This window comes from Budorcas taxicolor, chromosome 6 (assembly GCF_023091745.1).
Source record: "Budorcas taxicolor isolate Tak-1 chromosome 6, Takin1.1, whole genome shotgun sequence".
NCBI classification, from domain to species: domain Eukaryota; kingdom Metazoa; phylum Chordata; class Mammalia; order Artiodactyla; family Bovidae; genus Budorcas; species Budorcas taxicolor.
In genome coordinates, this window is record NC_068915.1 from 61303229 (window position 1) to 61325560 (window position 22332).

General features: G+C 36.7%; 1 protein-coding gene across 1 annotated transcript in view; it reads left to right on the forward strand.

The window, feature by feature from the left end:
• SLC30A9 (solute carrier family 30 member 9) overlaps window positions 1-22332 on the forward strand; it is a 77454-nt gene that overhangs the window by 7726 nt on the left and 47396 nt on the right. The window contains exons 2-5 of the mRNA XM_052642037.1: window positions 3505-3657; window positions 17723-17785; window positions 19950-20049; window positions 22167-22259. Coding sequence (XP_052497997.1) covers window positions 3505-3657; window positions 17723-17785; window positions 19950-20049; window positions 22167-22259 — 409 coding nt within the window. The remainder of the gene's footprint in view (window positions 1-3504; window positions 3658-17722; window positions 17786-19949; window positions 20050-22166; window positions 22260-22332) is intronic.

Sequence of the window (22332 nt, forward strand, 5' to 3'; positions counted from 1 at the left end):
AGTTTTCTGAATATTGAGCATTAAACCAACTTTTTTACTCTCCTCTTTCACTTTCATCAAGAGGCTCTTTAGCTATTCTTCGCTTTTGCCATAAGTGTCATGTCATCTGCATATCTGAGGTTATTGATATTTCTCCCCACAGTCTTGATTCTAGCTTGTGCTTCATCCAGCCCAGCGTTTCTCATGATGTACTCTGCATATAAGTTAAATAAGCACGGTGACAATATACAGCCTTGACGTACTCCTTTTCCTATTTGGAACTAGTCTGTTCCATGTCAAGTTCTAACTGTTGCTTCCTGACCTGCATACAGATTTTTCAAGAGGTAGATCAGGTGGTCTGGTATTCCCATCTCTTTCAGAATTTTCCACAGTTTATTGTGATCTACATAGTCAAAGGCTTTGGCATAGTGAATAAAGCAGAAATAGATGTTTTTCTGGAATTCTCTTGCTTTTTCGATGATCCAGCAGATGTTGGCAATTTGATCTCTGGTTCCTCTGCCTTTTCTAAAACCAGGTTGAACATCTGGAAGTTCATGGTTCACATGTTGCTGAAGCCTGGCTTGGAGAATTTTGAGCATTACTTTACTAGCGTGTGAGATGAATGCAATTGTGCAGTAGTTTGAGCATTCTTATTGCCAAACTCAGACTTAAATTGAAGAAAGTAGGGAAAATCACTAGACCATTCAGGTATGACCTAAATCAAATCCCTTACAATTAAACAGTGGAAGTGAGAAATAGATTTAAGGGACTAGATCTGATAGAGTGCCTAATGAACTATGGACAGAGGTTTGTGACATTGTACAGGAGACAGGGATCAAGACCATCCCCAAAAAAAGAAATGCAAAAAGGTAAAATGGTTGTCTGCGGAGGTCTTACAAACAGCTGTGAAAAGAAGAGAAGCAAAGGAGAAAAGAAAAGATAGACCCATTTGAATGCAGAGTTCCAAAGAATAGCAAGGAAAGATAAGAAAGCCTTTGTCAGTGATCAGTGCAAAGAAATAGAGGAAAACAATAGAATGGGAAAGATTAGAGATATCGTCAAGAAAATTAGAGATACCAAGGGAACACTTCATGGAAAGATGGGCTCAATAAAGGACAGAAACGGTATGGACCTAAGAGAAGCAGAAGATATTAAGAAGAGGTGGCAGGAATACACAGAAAAACTGTACAGAAAAGATCATCATGACCCAGATAATCACGATGGTGTGATCACTCACCTAGAGCCAGACATCCTGGAATGTGAAGAAAAGTGGGCCTTAGGAAGCATCACTATGAACAAAACTAGTGGAGGTGATGGAATTCCAGTTGAGCTATTTCAAATCCTAAAAGATGATGCTGTGGAAGTGCTGCATTCAATATGTCAGCAGATTTGGAAAACTCAGCAGTGGCCACAGGACTGGAAAAGGTCAGTTTTCATTCTAATCCCAAAGAAAGGCAATGCGAAAGAATGCTCACACTACCACACAATTGCACTCAGTTATGGTATGTGGACTGAATCTAAAAATTATAACACTGGAAATTGAGAAAATTGAGATTATTGGAAATTGAGGCTATTTTCATGATATCAAGCTTTTTTTTTTTTTTACTTGCAGTGATGGTATACCTATGTTTTAAAAAGTTCTTATCTTTTAGAATGCATACTGAAAGTTTTATGAATGAAATTATTTTATGTCTGAGATTTGCATCAAGTTAATATGTCGATGACATATTGGTGAGGTAGAGATACAACAAAGTTGTCCATCAGTTGATAGTTGTTGAAGCTAGGTAATAAGTACACGTATGTTTATTGTACTGTTTTTTTCTACCTTTGTATATATTTAAAATTTTCTATAATGAAATGTTTTTAAAATTAAGGAGAACTTTGAACAAGATCGAGGATCAAGTTACGAATATATTGACATCTTCTGAGGCAAGACTTTTAGACTGTAGTAATCCCTCTTTAAACACCTTAGCACAATGTCTATAGAGGTTATTTCATCAGTGGGTTAAAAAAGTGTTAGTGATATATTGTTTTTGTTTGGTAATAATCACAAAAGATACTTTGATCAGGGCTGACAAGTCAGAACACCAGTGGTGGTGGTGAAGAAGATGCTTTCCTGGAGGGTGGTTTTCCAGGGAGAGTTTGCTTTAGCCTTTAGTGACGTATTTATTTTAACATGCAAGAAGATCCATTGATATATTTGCTTTACTCAGCCTTTAATAAGTAACGGCAAATGACCAAAAAAACCCAAAAAACAAAAAACCATACTGGGCCTTCAACAAATATTTGCCAAAAGAAAGATTTAAGTTGCCATCAGGAAGTTTTTCAAGAGGACAAGTTCTAAGCCTGAAATTTGCGTGAATACTTAAGGGTGCCTTATGTCCCTCATGCTTTTCAGATTACCTTCGGTATTCACAGTAATTGATGTCCCTGATGAATTCTCTGAGCCATTAAAAAAATATTCATTTTCTTTGATTTCAGAAGGCAATCTGTACATGCAAATACATGAATTAACGTCTTGGGAAGATCATTATTAAGCAGTTATAAAAGTTTGAACTCTTACATGCTTAACTTGACTGTTTCTAATGATATAATTTCACTATTTCACCTACATTTTAGAAAATGTATAAATTGCACCTAAACAAGGTTTTCAAGTTTCAGTCCTCAGCATAAAAAGTAACAGGGAGGCAGGGCCACACAAGAGTAGAGACAAGTATGCTTTTCTCCCACTTTGATGCAAATGTGGGCTACATTTTTCCATTTCGGCCCTCCGAAGCCCACAATCAACCCAGATGCAGCAGCTAAAGCGCTCTGTAATTAGACTTATATTCTTCTCTCAATTAGAATTCCCATATACTGAGGAATCTCTGTTGAGATTCCTAAATTCAACCTGAGTTTTCCAAATCTGCTGACATATTGAGTGCGGCACTTTCACAGCATCATCTTTTAGATTCTCGGAAATAAATGTTGATTTATTTATTTGGTTTAAAAAAATCAGTGACAGTATGAAGGACTGATTCATATAATTCACATATTGATTGTGAAGTGGAAGAGGACCTGGTTTCAGCTAGCAGAAGGAAGACACAATGTAATTTTGAGTAGAAAGCCCTCATGACCTTTCTCCTTTCAGACTTCTTATTCTGAAAGGTATATTATGCCATTTTCTTTTAGCATGCAACCAACATACAAAATAAAGAGTACCTTTATATGCCAGAGACCTTCAGAATAGCTGAATAATATAAATGTTCTATTTGACTTTATGTAATTAAAAAATATCTATATAAATTTGCAAATGAGAAAAGAAGGAATATTATCTTTATATTTCCTTTATAGAATATAGATGCTGTATACCTAAGGGCCAGTGAAACACCTGTATGGAAAGGGTGGCTTAACATTGTGCATTTGGGTATCTACAGAGTGCAAATTTTACTGTTATTTTGTTCTCTTTCTAATCATAGGTAGGCTTTATTGGATATAAAAATCCTTGTTACTAGTTTGTTTGAAATTTAAATTTTTTTCTTTTAGAATGGCAGAGTTTAGTGACATTTGGAAGCTTTTCAAACAGTGTTCCATGCTGTACACTGAATCAAGTAAAGTTGTATTCCACAAGTGTTCAGAAAGAAGGACAGGGATCACAAACTCAGAAAATGGAAAAAGTACCTTCATTTGATGAAGCAGGTATGTATAAATCTTTTAAAATAGTTTTTTTTCCCCTTTATACGGGAATAGTTTGCATGAGATTGTTCCTTGAATGTTTGATAGAACTTATAAGTAAAACCATCTGAACTAGTGTGTTTTTCATGAGGAGCTAACTTAATTTCTTTTAATTTTTCTATTTCTTTTTGACTCAATTTTGGTAAGTTCCATTTTTTCCCAGGAATTTATCCACTTCAACTAAATTTTTAATTTATTGATATAAAGTTTATTATATTCTCTATGTACATTTTTAAATAGCATATGTACTCTTTTTCATTCCTGGTGGTGTTTGTTTACTTGACTAATTTTGCCTGAGCTTTGTCAATTTTATTATTTTTACTAAGTGATAATTTTTTGACTCTCAATCTTTATATTGTATTTTTGTTTCCTATTTCATTAATTTTTACTCTTACCTAATTATATTCTCCTTTCTGCTTCCTTTGTATTTATTCTGTCATTCATTTAAAAAAATACATATTTACTTGGCTGGGCTGGGTCTTAGTTGTGGTGTGGGAGCTTGCTGGTTGCAACATGTGTCTTTTAGTTGTTGCATGCAAACTCTTAGTTGTAGCATGTGGATCTAGGTCTTTGACCTGGGATCAAACCTGGGCCCCTGCATTGGAGCTTGGAGTCTTAGCCACTGACCACCAGGGAAGTCCCCTGTTAATCGTTTTTTGATGACCTGTTAGCTGTTTTGCTCATTAATCTTTAATTTTTAAATTGTTTTAGATCCTCATTAGTTATCTAATATAGTATTATATGTAATACTATATGGTAATATATATATGTCAATTCTAGTCCTCCAGTTTTCCTGTCCTTTGACTTTAAGCTTTTTTGTCCTAGTTTAGTTTAGTATGATTATATTTGCTACAGTCGTTGATATATTTGGACATACTTCTGCCGTTATAGCATGTGCTTCCGTGTGTGTGTGTTTAATTACTTTTTTTTGCCTCCTAATAAAATCTTATTTTTCTTATTCCATTATCCCCTTTCCGTCATATACACAAACATATACACACTTGCTTGGGAGGTATATGCTTTATGTATGTGCTAAGTCTAAGGGTAATTGGAAAGTTTACTTTCCTTCTGAAACATATAAATGGTTTGGAATGTTCACTCTGGTCGCCCATTCTGAACTTACATGTTATTTGCTGGCTGGTAGCTTGTATCTGTTCTCCCCTCTTTTCGTTCTCTAAAATTTATACCATTATTTGTTTAAAGTTTTAATCTAAAATCTTTGTTAACCATCTTTTCTTATGTGTCTGCTTTTCTTTCTGATGTGTTGATACATCCTATAGAAATTTCTTTAGGTGAGACTCTTTCATGGTAAAGGCACATTTAATACATACCTTATTCCATTGTGTTTCGGCTGACACTGTTACTGCTGAGAAGTCAGATATCATGCCTTTGTTTTCATGTCTTTTCTGTTTGCTTTTAAAATTTAACTTTATTTTGAAAGTCTTTTTCTTTGGTGTACAGTTTAGTTTTACTATGAAATGAGTAAGGTCTTACCTTGCCTGAGATTTGTTGGGCTTCCTGGATCTGAGAATTGTCATTTTTCTACAATTCTGGAATTCTGCAGTTCTCTGTCACTGTCCCTGGGCTTCCCCAGTGGCTCAGCGGTTAGGAATCTGCCTACAGTGCAAGAGCCACAGGGGGCCTGGGTTCCATTCCTGTGTCAGGAAGATCCCCTGGAGGACGGCATGGCAGCCCACTCCAGTATTCTTGCCTGGAGAATACTATGGACAGAGGAGCCTGGCGGGCTACGGTCCATAGGGTTGCAAACAGTCTGACACAAATGAACTGACTTAGCATACATCCCTTGAAGTGTGTATTATTACCACTTCTCAATTCTCTGTTCTCCTTTGGAACTCTGTTAAGAAATCTGAAATATTTACTGCATAATTTTCCATGTCTTTAAACCTCTCTGACATACTTTGTATTTCTTTATCTTTCTGGCCTGACTCCTGGATTATTTTCTTAGGTCTACGTAGTGTACGAATTCTCTTTTAGTAGTTGCCTCTAATCTGCTGGTTGGTACCATGCTGGGTTTTTAATTTTAATGATTATATTTTTCATTTCTAGAAACTGTATTTTTATTTTTCAGCTTGCTTGGTTGGTCTCTTGTGTGTTTTCAGACTTCTCTTTTATTAGACATTAAACATAGCTGTTTTATATTCTATGACTGAAAATTCTGCTCTCTGAAATGTTTTGGTTTTTACTGTATTTATTACCTTTTTCCTCCATTTCCTGCTTTCATTCATGATGATCTGTTTTTAAACTAAGAATTGTTCATTTTCCATGTAGTTTAATATCTTTGAACTATTTGATGTCTCTCATTGAGGATGTGTTCCTGCATAGAGAGTTTGCATTTTCTTCTCTTAGCTGCTGGGACCACATTAAATTAAATCCTCAGCTTAGGACCATGTTAGCAGCATGAATTCATACTGTAAACTTGTGTGAGTTGCCTTATCCTTAGGATTTTCAGAGGAGTTTTTTATTCTCCACTACTTAACACAAAAGTCGGGGCAGGCTTACTTCCTTGCTGACTCCTTTTCTGTGTTTTTCATTGTTGTTGTGTAATCGCTCAGTTGTGTCCGACTCTTTGCAACCCCATGGAATGTAGCCTGCCAGCCTCCTCTGTTCATGGGATTTTCCAGGCAAGAATCCTGGAGTGGGTTGCCTTTTCCTTCTCCAGGGGATCTTCCCAACCCAGTGATCAAACCCTAGGCATCTCCTACATTGGCAGGCAGATTCTTTACCACTGAGCCATCAGGGAAGCCTCATGTGTGTTTTTTAGGTCACAGTTATGCCTTGTCTACCTTTGTTTCTGCGTATCTCCTGTGACCAGAATTCTAGAGAATTTTGCTAGAGATGGAGACTCTTAACAGGAGATACCCAGAAACAAAGCTAGACACTTGGCATAACTGTAGAAATCATCAGGGAAAAAACTGACTTTGGTGTGCTCTCTTATTCTATAGAGATCCTGCTTTCCCTTCATTTTTGCCCCCTTCAGATCATTTTGGTAGCTTAGCAATGCATTTGAAAAGATACTTTTTCAGGATATCTAGTCCACTGTGCAGCATTAAAAAGAAGTCTTTATTTATTCATTAATTTATTGAAGTATTTATTGAGGACTTTTTATATGGCAGCACATGAGAATGAGTTTATATTTTTTATTACTGAAACAGAAAATTAAGCAAAACAAGTATAGGAAGTACTCTGGTAGAAGAAGTACTATGTGCTGGAGGGACACCTGGGTCGAGTGGCTGGGAAGGCTCCCATAGGGAAATGATATCTAACTAGTGGCCTGAAAGCAGGCATTGGTGTGATGAATGGTGGGAAAAAGATAACACTGCACCAACTCCTTGTGACCAGACTGGTGAGCAGAGCACCTCATGGTGGGGTTTGTAGTTTGGAAAGGGGTGAAACTCAAGAGGTAAACAGTAGTCAGATCAGGGTTTTTGTTCAGGAGTGTGGACTGTTTTGGAGGCAGTGGGAATCCGTTGGAATATTTTGAGTACAGAAAGTATTTAATCATATTTAAGATTTTAGAAAGATGACTAGATGCAGACTGGAAAATAGATTGCAAAGGGAGGGACTGAAAACGGGTGTGAATGAGGCTCTAGACTAGATTCGTGGCAGTGATTTTCTTAAGGGAGTAGGTGAATGCAAGGTATTTAGGAGCTGAATAACTGACTTGATTGAATTTGGTGGACTAAGAGAGTCAGTAAAGGACAATGCATGGTTATTGGATTTGACTGGCTTTTGTGTTGGTGATTTCATTGACTTCTAAAAGTAGAAATACCAGAGCTGGAATGTGTATTAATGAGAAGTTGAGGGTTCAGTCTTGGACATCTGAATTGTAGGTGCCTCTGGGGCATTTTAATAGATAACTACTAGTAGGCACTTGTCATACTACTTTTCTAGTGTGAGACATCATCTCTTTGGCTGGATTGCTGCAGTAGCCTCTCTGGGCTCCTTGCTTCCACTCTCACTTTCTCATAATATTTCAGTCAAACCATTTTCCTTTTGGCTCTTAGAAAATAAGAAAATACCAAGCTTGTTCTTGTTACGGGGTGTTTGTTCTAGTTGCTTTAACTTTCCAAGATGCCCTTCATCATCTGGCTGACCCCTTTTAGTAATTTACATCTTACATGACATGTCAACTCTGCACACCCAGTCAGTCCTTGATATTACACTAATTTTAATTCTCTGTGTGGACATCACTTATTACTGACTGATATTTTCAGTATCTGTTTTATTTATTTTTTCCCTTGTTTCCAAACCTCATCATAGCAGGAACTTCAGTGCTTAGCTGCTGCTGCTGCTAAGTTGCTTCGATCGTGTCCGACTCTGTGTGACCCCATAGACAGCAGCCCACCAGGCTCCCCCATCCCTGGGATTCTCCAGGCAAGAACACTGGAGTAGGTTGCCATTTCCTTCTCCAATGCATGAAAGTGAAAGTGAAGTCACTCAGTTGTGTCCGACTCTTAGTGACCCCATGGACTGCAGCCTACCAGGCTCCTCCATCCATGGGATTTTCCAGGCAAGAGTACTGGAGTGGGGTGGGGTTGCCTTCTCCATCAGTGCTTAGAGTGGTTTGCATATAGTTCAGTTCAGTTCAGTTGCTCAGTTGTGTTCGACTCTTTGCGACCCCATGAACTGCAGCATGCCAGGCCTCCCTGTCCATCACCAACTCCTGGAGTTCACCCAAACCCATGTCCATTGAGTCGGTGATGCCATCCAACCATCTCATCCTCTGTTGTCTCCTCCTCCTCCTGCCCTCAGTCTTTCCCAGCATCAAGGTCTTTTCCAGTGAGTCAGCTCTCTGCATCAGGTGGCCAAAGTATTGGAGTTTCAGCTTCAACATCAGTCCTTCCAATGAACACCCAGGACTGATCTCCTTTAGAATGGACTGGTTGGATCTCCTTGCAGTCCAAGGGACTCTCAAGAGTCTTCTCCAACACCACAGTTCAAAAGCATCAATTCTTCTGCACTCAGCTTTCTTTATAGTCCAACTCTCACATCCATACATGACCACTGGAAAAACTATAGCCTTGACTAGATGGACCTTTGTTGGCAAAGTAATGTCTCTGCTTTTAGTAGGGGTTTAATAAATTTTGTAAATGAGTAAATGCATAGAGTTCTAACCTGGGGATAAAGATTTAGGAGTTTTTAGCTGTACCCAGGTGGTAACTGAAGTCATGAGTGTGTTTGAGACAGTACAGGGGGAGAGTTTAGATTGGGGAGATAAGAGCTAGTCTGAAATCCCCAGAGAGTAAGGGACAGGTGGAAGAGGAGAAGCTTGCAAAGAACAGTTGAGGAGGAACAGCCTGGAGAGGTAGGAGAAAAGCCAAGGAGAGGATGGTGTTAGGAGAAGAGTGTTTGAAGAATAATAAACATTTCAAGACCATCTTTCCTTTAGTTGGATGTCTTTCACAGGAAAGATTTTACAGATTGCTTGAGAAACCTGTGTTTATGTTTATCTAGGGAGAGTCGGAGAAGGCAATGGCACCCGAATCCAGTACTCTTGCCTGGAGAATCCCATGGACGGAGGAGCCTGGTGGGCTGCAGTTAGTGGGGTTGCAAAGAGTCGGACATGGCTGAGGGACTTCACTTCACTTTTCAGTTTCATCATTGGAGAAGGAAATGGCAACCCTCCAATGTTCTTGCCTGGAGAATCCCAGGGACGGGGGAGCCTGGTGGGCGGCCGTCTATGGGGTCGCACAGAGTCAGACACGACTGAAGCGACTTAGCAGCAGCAGCAGCAGGGAAAGAGCAAATTATCCAAGATGGCAGTGGTCAGGCTTTCTCGCTCCACATCCTCTCACTCTTGCCCCACGTTTTGTAGATAATGATTGTATAACAGCTGAGATCACTTATAGCACTGTGCATGCACGTGACAAAGTAACCACTTGGCCACAGGCTACCATGCTTTTGTTTTGTATGCATGTATATATAAGCTCCCGCTGAAAAAGCCCTTGGGGCTGCGTTATGGTTGCATTTTGGTGGTGAGGCTGTGTTATGGCCATGTCCGCTGGGTCAACCACGAGAGGAGAGAATGCAGCATGTCTGCTGCTGCTACGCCTGCTGTGCCAGCCTGGAGAGAATAAACACGTCTGCAGTTTCTACGGCTCTTCTAGTTTTCTTCCAGCCTCTTAGCTCGCACCTTACCTGCCTTGGGTTCAGTGAACAGTGTGCATAGTGAGATACTGCAAGACAGTTTATCATGCCTGTTTTTCATCCTTTTCCCCAAGCCGCATCCTCTCTTTGGGCTTATTACCCACTTTTAGTGAGTTTCTTCCTTTTCCTTGTGATGGAGAACTCCTGGGGTAAATATTGAGAGTCTGATATTAGAGGATGAAGGAATGGAGAGGATCATGAGTCCCTAAGTTCCAGAAATAAGCACATTTATTTAGAACATTGAGATGGGAGAAGAAACAGGCCGTAGAATAATGTAATTAAAGGTGAAACATGTTATAATGCTATTGTGAGGTGAACATTGACTCAGGCAAAGATATTTAATGTTGGTTCCACTTTACAGAGTGCTTGAAATTGAAATCTGTGACTCATTTTCTTTTTTCTCTGCTGACTTGTGAAATTTAGATATTAGTTTATTCTATTAGATTAGGACTACATTGTTTACTGATGGTTTTGTTTTGGGCTCAATTTTTCAGAATTTTCTTAGGCCAGATTAGACCTTGTTAGGCATCAGATTGGAGAAGGAAATGGCAACCCACTCCAGTATTCTTACCTGGAGAATCCCATGGACAGAGAAGCCTGGCAGGCTACAGTCCACGGGGTTGCAAGAGTCGGACACAACTTTGTGGCTAAACCACCAGCCATCAGATAGACAGCAAGTAATTGCTTGATTGAAAGGTAATTTGTATATTTAAGAGTTTGAGATTGACTTTTGAATAATTCAAATCACATGATAAAGTCAGAAACAGCTCATTAAGAGGCAGAGACTTGCTAAGGAATCGTTAAGTTTTTAAGGAGCATTCAGATGTTTTAAATTTTAGTAAAATCAGTTTTAATTTTGCTAATGACAGCAGATGTGTGGCAAACAGCCAGAGCTTGCGCTTAAAACAAAATGTCTGGAGATATTCATGGATAGCATGTCTGGTTGCTTATTGAAATCATCAAGATTCTACTCCAGTGATCCAGTGTAAATTTATTAAGATGGTGATATGTAAAAAAAGTATTCCTATATGTGTTTGAGCTTTTTGCTAGTATTTCTTGTTTGTGAGTCTTAACACTATATATTTAGTAATATCTAGACAGTTTGTGGTAAGAAGAATATCCAAAAATGTCAGTATTAGAGCACCTCATTTTATGTGATTTGTTTGAATGACTTTGATCATTGTAGAAAGAATGGCTGTCTGTGAAATTTTAGATAGTAGATTTTAGTTGGTCACACACTAGATGAGTGTTCAAAGGTTAATATTCTGCCACCCCATCCCTTCACTTTTGTCTGCCCAAGACTCTATTCCCCAAAACAAAATTTTAAGTAATTAATACATAGATTCTGTAGATAAAGATGCTTTAGAATTTGTTTGCTGTATAGCCAGACAGAAATGAAATATCAGTCATTTAACTGATCAGCGTCAAATATTGGAAGCCATAGTTACTAATTAAATAGAAGTGTTTTTAGGTCTCTTTTTTGTTTGTTTTTAACCAGTGTGTCATCATAACTTACTTAGAATCTGATGAATAGTGAAAATAAAGCCTTTTTGGATTTTCTGTACATGTTTTAGTTATGAAAACATAATATACCATGTTAAGTCATTTCCCCAGTGGCTTTCCCTGAAAAATAATTGAGAAATACACTAAATATTACAGGTAAGGTTTTTTTGCTTATATTTTGAAGAAAGTTTTGTTTTTGTTAAGTGCCTATTCTGTTGATATTTAATTTATACATAGGAACGTTCAGTTCAGTTCAGTTCAGTTGCTCTGTCGTGTCCGACTCTTTGCGACCCCGTGAATCGAAGCACGCCAGGCCTCCCTCTCCATCACCATCTCTCGGAGTTCATTCAAACTCACGTCCATTGAGTCAGTGATGCCATCCAGCCATCTCATCCTCTGTTGTCCCCTTCTCCTCTTGCCCCCAATCCCTCCCAGCATCAGAGTCTTTTCTAATAAGTCAACTCTTCGCATGAGGTGGCCAAAGTACTGGAGTTTCAGCTTTCGCATCATTCCTTCCAAAGAAATCCCAGGGCTGATCTCCTTCAGAATGGACTGGTTGGATCTCCTTGCAGTCCAAGGGACTCTCAAGAGTCTTCTCCAACACCGCAGTTCAAAGGCATCAATTCTTCAGTGCTCAGCTTTCTTCACAGTCCCAACTGTCACATCCATACATGACCACTGGAAAAACCATAGCCTTGACTAAACAGAGCTTTGTTGGCAAAGTAATGTCTCTGCTTTTGAATATGCTAGCTGCTGCTGCTGCTGCTGCTGCTAAGTCGCTTCAGTCGTGTCCGACTCTGTGCGACCCCATAGACAGAAGCCCACCAGGCTCCCCCGTCCCTGGGATTCTCCAGGCAAGAACACTGAAGTGGGTTGCCATTTTTTCCTCCAATGCATGAAAGTAAAAAGTGAAAGTGAAGTTGCTCATTCCTGTCTGACTCTTAGCGACCCTGTGGACTGCAGCCCACCAGGCTCCTCCGTCCATGTGATTTTCCCGGCAAGAGTACTGGAGTGGGGTGCCATTGCCTTCTCTGTTTCTTCCAAGGAGTAAGCATCTGTTAATTTCATGACTGCAGTCACCATTTGCAGTGATTTTGGAGCCCCCAAAAATAAAGTCTGACACTGTTTCCCTGTCTGTTTCCCATGAAGTGATGGGACCAGATGCTATGATCTTAGTTTTCTGAATGTTGAGCTTTAAGCCAACTTTTTCACTCTCCTCTTTCACTCTTACCAAGAGGCTTTGTAGTTGCTCTTCACTTTCTGCCATAAGGTGTTAAAAGAAGGTAAATCAATGGATTGGCAGAAATTTGGATCAGATAGCAATAGCATTGTTGAAGGAATGCTCTGAGGTAACCATTCAACTTCTCACTTATTGGTGTGATAGACTGAATATACAAAGAGAAAACTGAAGAAGTAAGTGGACTCAAAAAAAGATGTGGCCAAGAATTGAAACAGAAGGTACTGGCCTCTGGGTTTGTAAGCAGGCACTGGCAGCCAGAAGTTTGGCTCATTTGGGATAATGGATCTGTAAGTGCTACATGCATAGCCAGACTCACCGTGTGAATTTACCCATCTACCCTTCTATATGAGGCTGAAGCTAGCGTCTTCTATTTGTTATCTGGGGCTCTGTGTTAATAGGAGGCTGTAGGGTAGGTGGAGGCAGCAGAAAGAACAGGAACTTAAACGTTTCTGCTGGCTGGCATACTAAACTGGAGCATATTTATTTCACACTGGCAGTGTGAGATCTGGTTCAGGACCGAAGGGTTGGATTGAGTTCTGGGCAATAGATCATGAAGAGAGTAAAGCAATATATCCTATTCAGAATAAGACTGCACATTCCAAAATTTAGAAGTACATGAAGAATCATATTGTAATATATAAATTAATCAAATCAATGTATTATATACCTTAACCTTCTGTCAATTATATCTCAGTAAAAAATGCACAAAGAATTCTAGCACAAGAAAGCCAACAAAATCAACAATCAAATATAAATTAACTCCAGATAATTTTAAAATAACAGCCCAAATTACTTCAAGTAAGTTTAATATCCTCAAAAGAATAAATGAAGTACCCATATTATGAAATACAAACTGGCAGAAATAAAAGCATAACAAGTAGATCTGGAAGAGCCAATGAGAATGCCTAGAAATGAAAGTGTAGTCATTAAAATAAGAATATAATATATTGAATAGCTATAGTCAAGTAGAGAATTAGTAAATTGAAATTCATTCTGAATGTGCATAAGAAAGTAAAAAAGATTTTCCAAAAAAATGAAAAAGCTTTTGAAAGGCATGAAGCTTTAGCCTATATTCAACAGGCATTTCAGAGAGAGAGAGAGAGAGAGAGAGAGAGAGAGAGAGAGAGAATGGAGGAATTACATATAAAGAGATAACGGATGAGAATTTTTCAGAATTTGAGAAAATCAATCTTCAGATCAAAGGTACACTTTTAGTACTAAACAGGATAAATGAAAAGAAATCCATAGATTTCAAAACTGAAAAAGAAACAACCTAACTTAGCTTTCAAAAAGTCAGGCTGTTGTTAGTACAATTGTTATTATTCTTTTGAAGTAGATTTTTTATCTCCAACAATAAGCAGAAAATAAAGGAGGAATGATTTGAAATACTGCCCATGAAATGATCAGAGGAAAATAAGTGTTCCCTAGAATTTTACATGTTCTAAATAATCATTGGGGCTTTAAAAGGATTATTTCATCTAATAAGTACAATCTTACGGGCTCTTGGGCTTCCCAGGTAGCACTAGTGGTAAAGAATCTGCCTGCCAGTGCAAGAGATGAACGTTCAGTCCCTGGCTTGGGAAGATCTCCTGGGGAAGGAAATGGTTACCCACTCCAGTATTCTTGCCTGGAGAATTCCACAGACAGAGAAGCCTGGCGGACTACAGTTCCTGCGGCCGCAAAGAGTTGGACGCAACTGAGTGCGCAAATAATCATTCCAGGGGAAAGGCAAAATAACATTTCACATGTAAAGATGATTTATCATTTACTACTAGACTACCCATATTAAAAAAAACCACAACTGTTCAAATACGTGTTTCTTACAGATTGCAGAGTAAATTCAGGGAAAGAAGGGTTGGGACAGTGAAGAGCAAGAAATAGTTCAAGTGTGTTAATAAAGTTATTGATAGTAAAAGTAAACTTTATATTGAATGCTAAAATTTTAGAGTAGTAAGATAAAAGAAATCTGAGTGGTTAAAGATATTTTTCTTGTTCAGAGGAAGGTAGAGATGGTGAATAACCTTACAGATGATTAGAAAGATTTATAGGAAAGCATGTATGTTAAATTTCTAAATGAAATCATGAAAACAGTAGAACTTTAATCTTGTAAATTCAAAAACCAGCATGGAGGTGGGGTGAGAGGAGAATATAGAAAATTTTATCAATCTAACAGATGGCCAAAAAGGCAAAATAAAGATACAAGCAAGAAAAAAAAGGATGGTAAACCAAAGACAGACAGTAAGGTGGCAGAAGTCTAAATCAGGTAACCAGGTTAGGTTTCATGGTGTTGCCTGTCATTTATATAGATGCATATTCTAAATATGTAGAAATAATTATTTTCCCTATTTCATTACTTCCACCTCTATAAAAATAAAATCATTATTTTATTTTTGATAAATAATGATTCCTTGATTCCATTCTCTTTTCCAGCTCTTACTGAAAGTCCAGATATTGCTTTTACTGTCTCATCTCCCTTTCTCACCTCTACCTCATCACTACTCTTTCTGCTGAAACTGCTGTTGTCAGAGGTTACCAGTGATCTCCACATTGCTGATCCAGTTTTCACTTCTATCCTCTTTTCCTGAAAACATGCAAATATCAACTTATAAACCAAATATTATTTTAAATATAGAGGCAGTGTAGGAAAGTGGTTAAAAGAATAGACTAATAAAATGTCTTCGGTTTTAATCCTGACTGTGCTTCCATATTTAAAATACTAGCTATGTGACATTGAGGGAAGTTCCAAATAAGATGAATAAGATGAAGATAATAATAGTACTTACCTCAGAGCAGCTTTGTGAGGATTAAATGAAATAATGCATGTAAAGGACATAGTACTGTATATGGCACATGGTAAGTAGTTCGTAAATGTAAGCTATTATTAATAGGCTCAAAAATGTTATTTTATTATTGAATGAGGATATAAATTAATAAGGGAAGCTATTTTAAGGATGAGGTTTTTATTACAAAATACTTGATACGTGTATAAGAATATATGTAATCAACACCTATAATTTTCCACCTAACCTTGTAATTTACCACCTAACCTAACCTTGCATTTTTGATCACATTCTTATTATCCTTAATACTTCTTTTCATAGTTCCTTTCACCCTTTGTATACGTGTGACTGTCCTGAATTTTGTGTTTCAATCTCTTGAGTTAAAAAGAATAGATTTAGACAATTGTGTATGTCCTTAATTGTTTAGCTTACTTTATTGTGATAGTTTATTGTATGTATTCTTTGGTGATTTATTTTTTCATTAAAATTTTTTGCCATGATTTATCTTAGTTGTATATGTGTCTAGTTGATTAATTTTCATTGAGATAATTACAGCATGTACTTTTGAGGGCTGTTGTGTGAATTAAATGATTTGATGCACATTGAGTGCTTAAATAATGCTTGCAGTTACCTTAATAGTAAAGGTGCAAAGAAAGATAGCCATTATTATGTTTTTTCTTCTTTACTGATGTACAGAATGCTGCTGAATGAATATAACATGGTTTCTTTGTCTGTTCTCATGCCTGTGGACGTTTGGGTTGTTTCCAGTTTGAAACAACAGAACACAGTACTGCTTTGAATGCTCAACTTTTTATACCCTTGTACAAGTTTCTGTGTGCCAAGCACGTTGACCTGGAAATAGAATTGCTAAGTTGTAGGTTGTGCTTGTGTTCAGCTACATTAGATAATGCCAATTTGTTTATCAAGATTATTGTACCTGTTTGTATTTCAGCCAGTAGTGTATGAGTTACCATTGCGCCATACCCTTGCCAACATTAGGTATTATCGTATTTCTCATATTTCATAATCCAGTGGTTGTTAAATGGCATCTTGTGATTTCATTTGGATTCTGTTAATAACGAGGCTATCATCTCTTCATATGTTTATTGGTTATTTGTATTTCCTTTCCTGTGCAAGTTTGTTCTTATATTCTGCCCCGTTCTGTCTTTCTAATGGGTTATCTTTTTCTTAACACATTTGGAGGAACTCTTAAATATTCTTCATACTTATCCTTTGTTGATTGTATCTGTTGGAAATACAGTCGCCCAGTTTGAATCTTTCTTTTCTTTATATATTGTTGTGTGTTAATCATGCGTGCATGCTAAGTTGCCTCAGTCGTGTCCTATTCTTTGCGACCCTATGGACTATAGCCCGCCAGGCTCTCTGTCCATGGGATTTCCCAGGTAAGAATACTGGAGTGGGTTGCCATTTCCTCCTTCAGGGGATCTTCCCAACCCAGAAATTGAACCTTCATCCCTTGTGTCTCCAGCATTGGCACGTGGGTTTTTTACCACTAGTGCCACCTAATCATATAAATGCCTTAGTCTTTAATCATTAATTTTCCTGGAATTGATTGTTTATGGTATAAGGTAGATTACGGTTTTTTGAAGTGGTGAGGGTTGTACCATTGTTCCAGTAACCATTTAATAGTCATCCTTTCTTCATTGAAGGGTATCTCTGGAACAGTTTGGGGGTGGAAAAATCAACAGCATGTGCCCTTGTTTTGTTCCTTGTTTTAAAGGGATGCATCTAAATTTTTACCATTGAATACGATGTTTGTTACAGGTTTGCGTTACCCTCCAAGGAAATTCCTTTTGTCCTGATTTTTCTTAAAAAGGTTTGAAACGTGCATGGGTGCTGAATTTTATTAAGTGCTTTTTGGTTAGCTCCTGAAATGATTCTACAGTTTTTTTTTTCCTTCAATCTGTTAATGAGAGAAATTAATAGATTTTCTAATGTTTAACTGGGCTTCCCTGGGAGCTCAGTGGTAAAGAACCCTCCCTGCCAGCGCAGGAGATGCAGGTTCAATCCCTGGGTCAGGAAGACCCTCAGGTGAAGGAAATGGCAATCTGCTCCAGAATTCTTGCCTGGAAGATTCCCCTGGACAGAGGAGCCTGGCGGGCTATAGTCCATGGAGTTGCAGAAGAGTCAGACATGACTTAGCAACTAAACAACAATGTTTAACTACTCTTTCATTCCTAAGATAAATCCTCAGATTTATCTTGGTCTGTGATATATTATCTTTTTTATACATTGCCAGATTGTTTTAGCAAATGTTAATTAAGTTTATAGGGTTTCTGTGAAAACAACTACTTAAAATAACTTTTAATCTTTACAGCAGAAAATATGGGTGCAGAACTGAAAGCTCCAATTATTAAGCAAGAACCTCTCCAAGTAAGAGGTAAATATATTTTATTCTATTTTTTATTATAATGGTGCTTTGAATTAAATATAAAAATTAGTTTATATAGATATATTTATAAAAGTATATTCATTTTTACTTTAAAAAATATTTTGACCATAAGGATTTATTCTATTTATAAACTAATTTTCTACTGAAATTTGCATTCTGGTCATAAATTTTATAGTAATCGTAATTTCAAAAGCCCAAAGAAAGGAGTAAAGGCAAATAAAAATTGTTTTATCATTTTTAGAAAAGTAATGTGATTAATGAACTAGAGGCCAATACCTGTGTCATGTTGATATCGAGATAATTTGGACATTCTTGATTTCCATTTCTAGAAGTAATTAAGTAAGGAAGGAATTCTTGTTTGCAGTTCTTTTCTTTATAATTGGGCTATGGCTACCATGTCCAAAGTAGCATATTTCATGGAGGTACTAATTCTGTGAGTAGGATCACCATGGCTTTGGTGTCAGACAGAAGTAAATTCAGTTTGTAGCTTTAGCATGTGCCAGCTTTATGGCTTTGGGCAGTTTACTTGATTTTTCTGAGTCATAGTTTTCTCCTCTATGGTGGTGCTGAGAATGGGACTTCTTTTTTGTAGGATAACTTTGGAGATGAGACATACTGTACAGTCACAATTAAGAATACTTACTGTTGTGTTACCATCGATAATCTGGGCCGGGACAGGCCAACAGGGATTTCTTGATACTTTGAAGAAATTATTAAAAAGTAATTTAAAAAATTAATCTTTTTGAAGAGAGATGTATTTCTCCTCTCTGAGAAGCTTATTTGAATTTAATATTTTAGGGTTATTAGAATAAGGTAGTTTAGAGACTTAAACTTATGCAGAAAGAAACCTGAACTTCCTTATATACTTTTTTCAAATAAAGTTTTGATTTTTATATTGAACTTTATTTTTGAAATGTTCTTATTAACTATGATTTGTGAATTTTGACTTTCATAGTGTATGTTTTAAGAGTCTTTTTACTTTCTTCAGTGGTGGATAATTTAGTCTTAATTTATTCTTTCAATTTGCAAGTATAACAGAAAACTTAGTAGTTACTAGATATGAGAATAGAATATGAAGTAACTTGGCAACAATTTGAAATAGAACACATGAGTTTCTGCTGTTTTTCTCCTGCTTTTCCAAGATACGCTTATGTTATTTATCTATATCATGTGACTGAAAGTCTAACTTTATAAAAATGAACAGACCAATGTTGGCTGTAATTTTTAATCTACAGAGTGTAACTGATGCCAAATTGGTATTTTGTTATTGATGTCTGTCATTTTTTATGAACAGTTTGATACTTGATAATAGGGGAATAATTTAATAGAAGGCAGTGTTTTGCCTATAATCTATAATTAACTTCCTATAATTTTTAACTAATAAAAATGTTCCTTATATTTATTTCACCTTTGTTACTTTATGTGAAATCATTCAATGAATTTCAGACTTTTTTGACTGCAACCCACATAGGAAGTACTAATGATTTAGTATATATATATGTAGAGATTATTATATGTAACTGAAACAAAAGTTTTCACAAAAACTGCTGATTCTTCATTATATGCAATACTCTTTGATTACTTTTTTTTTAATGCTGGTTTCACCAGTGTTTGTAAAACACTGAACCAGCATGTAATTTTTTAATTGAAACTTCAGTTCATTTTCACTTAGATTTTCCAAGCAATTTAAATTGTACTAGTACAATTTAGCAGACCAGTGATACCTTTGCAGGGTGTCCTTTAGACAAAGGGTTGATCTTTTGGCATCAGTCAGGAAGATCCCCTGGAGGAGAGCATGGCTGCCCACTACTCTAGTATTCTTGTCTGAAGAATCCCATGGACAGAGGGATCTGGTGGGCTATAGTTCATAGGGTCACAAAGAGTCAGACATGACTGAAGAGACTGAGCATGCAAGCACGCACTGATGAACTATGGAGTTAAAAGCTGGGTGGTTGCCAGTTTAATTCTGTCCTATTCTGTACTTCAAGTAGACTTTATTTTCCCCTGATGCCATCCAGTGCATCAGGAAAAACCTGTTTTCTATGCAACTCACTAGTGACCCCACTTAAAAATTAGCATTATGTTCATCTTCAAATGTGACTTCCAGTGTGCATATTTAGTATGTTTTCTTTTTTCTTTTTTTTGGTTTTAGTCAAAGCAGTTCTTAAAAAGAGGGAATATGGACCAAAGTATACTCAGAATAATTTCATCACTGGAGTCAGAGCAATGAATGAATTCTGCCTCAAATCCAGGTATGGTAATTTTTTTTTAAATGTAATGGTTTGTTCTGTCTAATCTAAATAACCAGTTACTTCTAGAATTTGTTACCTCCTCTTTTCTAGGATGCACTATATATGTGACTGTGACTCTCAAGGAAATTTGTTTGCCATTTGCTGATTTTTTTTTTTTGAAGTTAATTTCTAACTTCTTTCACTGATAAATGAAGAAAAGTATTGCACCTTTTGAAATACACCAAATGGATTGAGTACATAATTAAAAAACTTCCCCCCCCCCCCGGAATAAATAAATAAATAAATAAATGTAATGGTTTGTTCTATCTAATCTAAATAACCAGTTACTTCCTAGAATTTGTTACCAGCTACCATCCATGTGGAAACTTTACTATGGTTCCTTCCTAAATTGAAGAAATATTTTTATTCAGTTAAAAAAATATATTTTTTAAATGTTAAAATTGTTCGCTTATTAAACTGAAGACTACTCCAGCTTGAGCAATTTCAGTCTTTCTTGGCTCCTTTAACTCAAAAAAGCAGGTTCTTCAAAAATCTGTGTGTTACACAAGAACCTTAGGAATTCTATTGTTAATATGTAGCAGAATTATCAATAAGAGTATTTGTATATTAATATAGCTTTAAAATTTGGGGTTTTTTTGGTAGAGCAATTTTATTATGTCTCTGTTCACATTCCAGCTGTGGTTTGTGTTGAGTATAAATTATTTTACTTCTTTCTGGTATCTTATTATTTTCTTCTAACTGAAGAGATTATTGAGGTATAATTTTTTATAAATTTAAATGTTTTCCCCTCTTTTTTATGTTTGTCTAGGAAAGCTATATATTTAAGTGGAAGATTTCTTGACAATTTAGACATCAGATGATCTAGGCTCTCCCTCCACCACCCCCACCATGGTACATCTTCTAGAGTATAAAATGAAAGTCCCTTAGTCATGTCTGACTCTGCGATCCCATGGACTATACAGTCCATGGAATTCTCCAGGCCAGAATACTGGAGTGGGTAGCATATGGTATAATATCAATAAATAAGGATTCCTATAATCAGTTTTATAACTTTTGTAAATATTGAAACAACAACCAATTATAATAATGATATAAAACTATATTTTGTTTCCCATACAAAAACTTTGTGAGTAAAGTAGGTTAGGTATAGCTATCTCCATATTATAGGCCAGGAAATACAATAAAGATGTTAGCAATGACCTGGTTCATTTAGTGAGTCAGTGACAGAGTGGGAACCAGAATACATATCTTTTGCTACCTGATCTAGACCTTTACTTTTTTATTTTTTGGCTACAGCACATGGCTTACAACATTTTAGTTCCCTGGCTAGCGATTGATCCTAGGCCACAGCAAGAAAGCCGGGATCCTAACCACTAGGCCACTAGGGAATTCCTCAGATTTTTGCTTATAGGTCTTTCATTGCTATTACAAAATTTCCTTAGGAAGACCAATGGTCAAATTTAGAATGACTGTTTAGCAGAGTGACTTGATGCATGCATGTATCAACCTTTCAGAATTTAAGAGAAAGGAAAATAATTAAATAGCATGAAATTGACATATACTCTTTATAAATTGATATCTATGAATCATGTTACCACTTAGTATTAGTCTGGACATGAGTTTGAGCAAACTCAGGGAGCTAATGAAGGACAGGGAAGCCTGGCATGCTGCAGTTCATGGGCTTGCAAAAAGTCGGATATGACTTAGCAACTGAACAATGACGGTTAATCTGGATATAAACAAATGACTGTAAATATTAACTTTACATTCTCAAATAGAGGAGTAATACTCTAATCTGTGTTCTTCCTACTTTTTTTTTCTTCATACATCAGATATTGCAGTGGTGTATACATAGCAGATAAAGGACAAGCACTGTTTAAGGATTTGACTCACTACATATTATATTATGGTATCTATATTGAGTCAAGAATAATTCTTAGTTTTTCAACTGTTTCTAAACCACTTTTATGTACAAAATGCCATCTTTAAACTGATTTTTACAGGCTCTCCAGCTTTAGCTCCTAAAATGAGACTTACTTAGTAGTTTTTACCTGCCCTTAATAATCCTGAACTATATGAACCTTCTCTGAATAAATTCAACATATTCCTTTCTTCAGTGATCTGGAACAGCTTCGAAAAATCAGACGACGAAGTCCTCATGAAGATACTGAGTCCTTTACTGTATACTTGAGATCAGATGTGGAGGCAAAGTAAGAACATAGTTCTTTTGTGATTAATAAAAACCCATTTTAGACAGACTCAGAATTTTTAAAATGACATGTT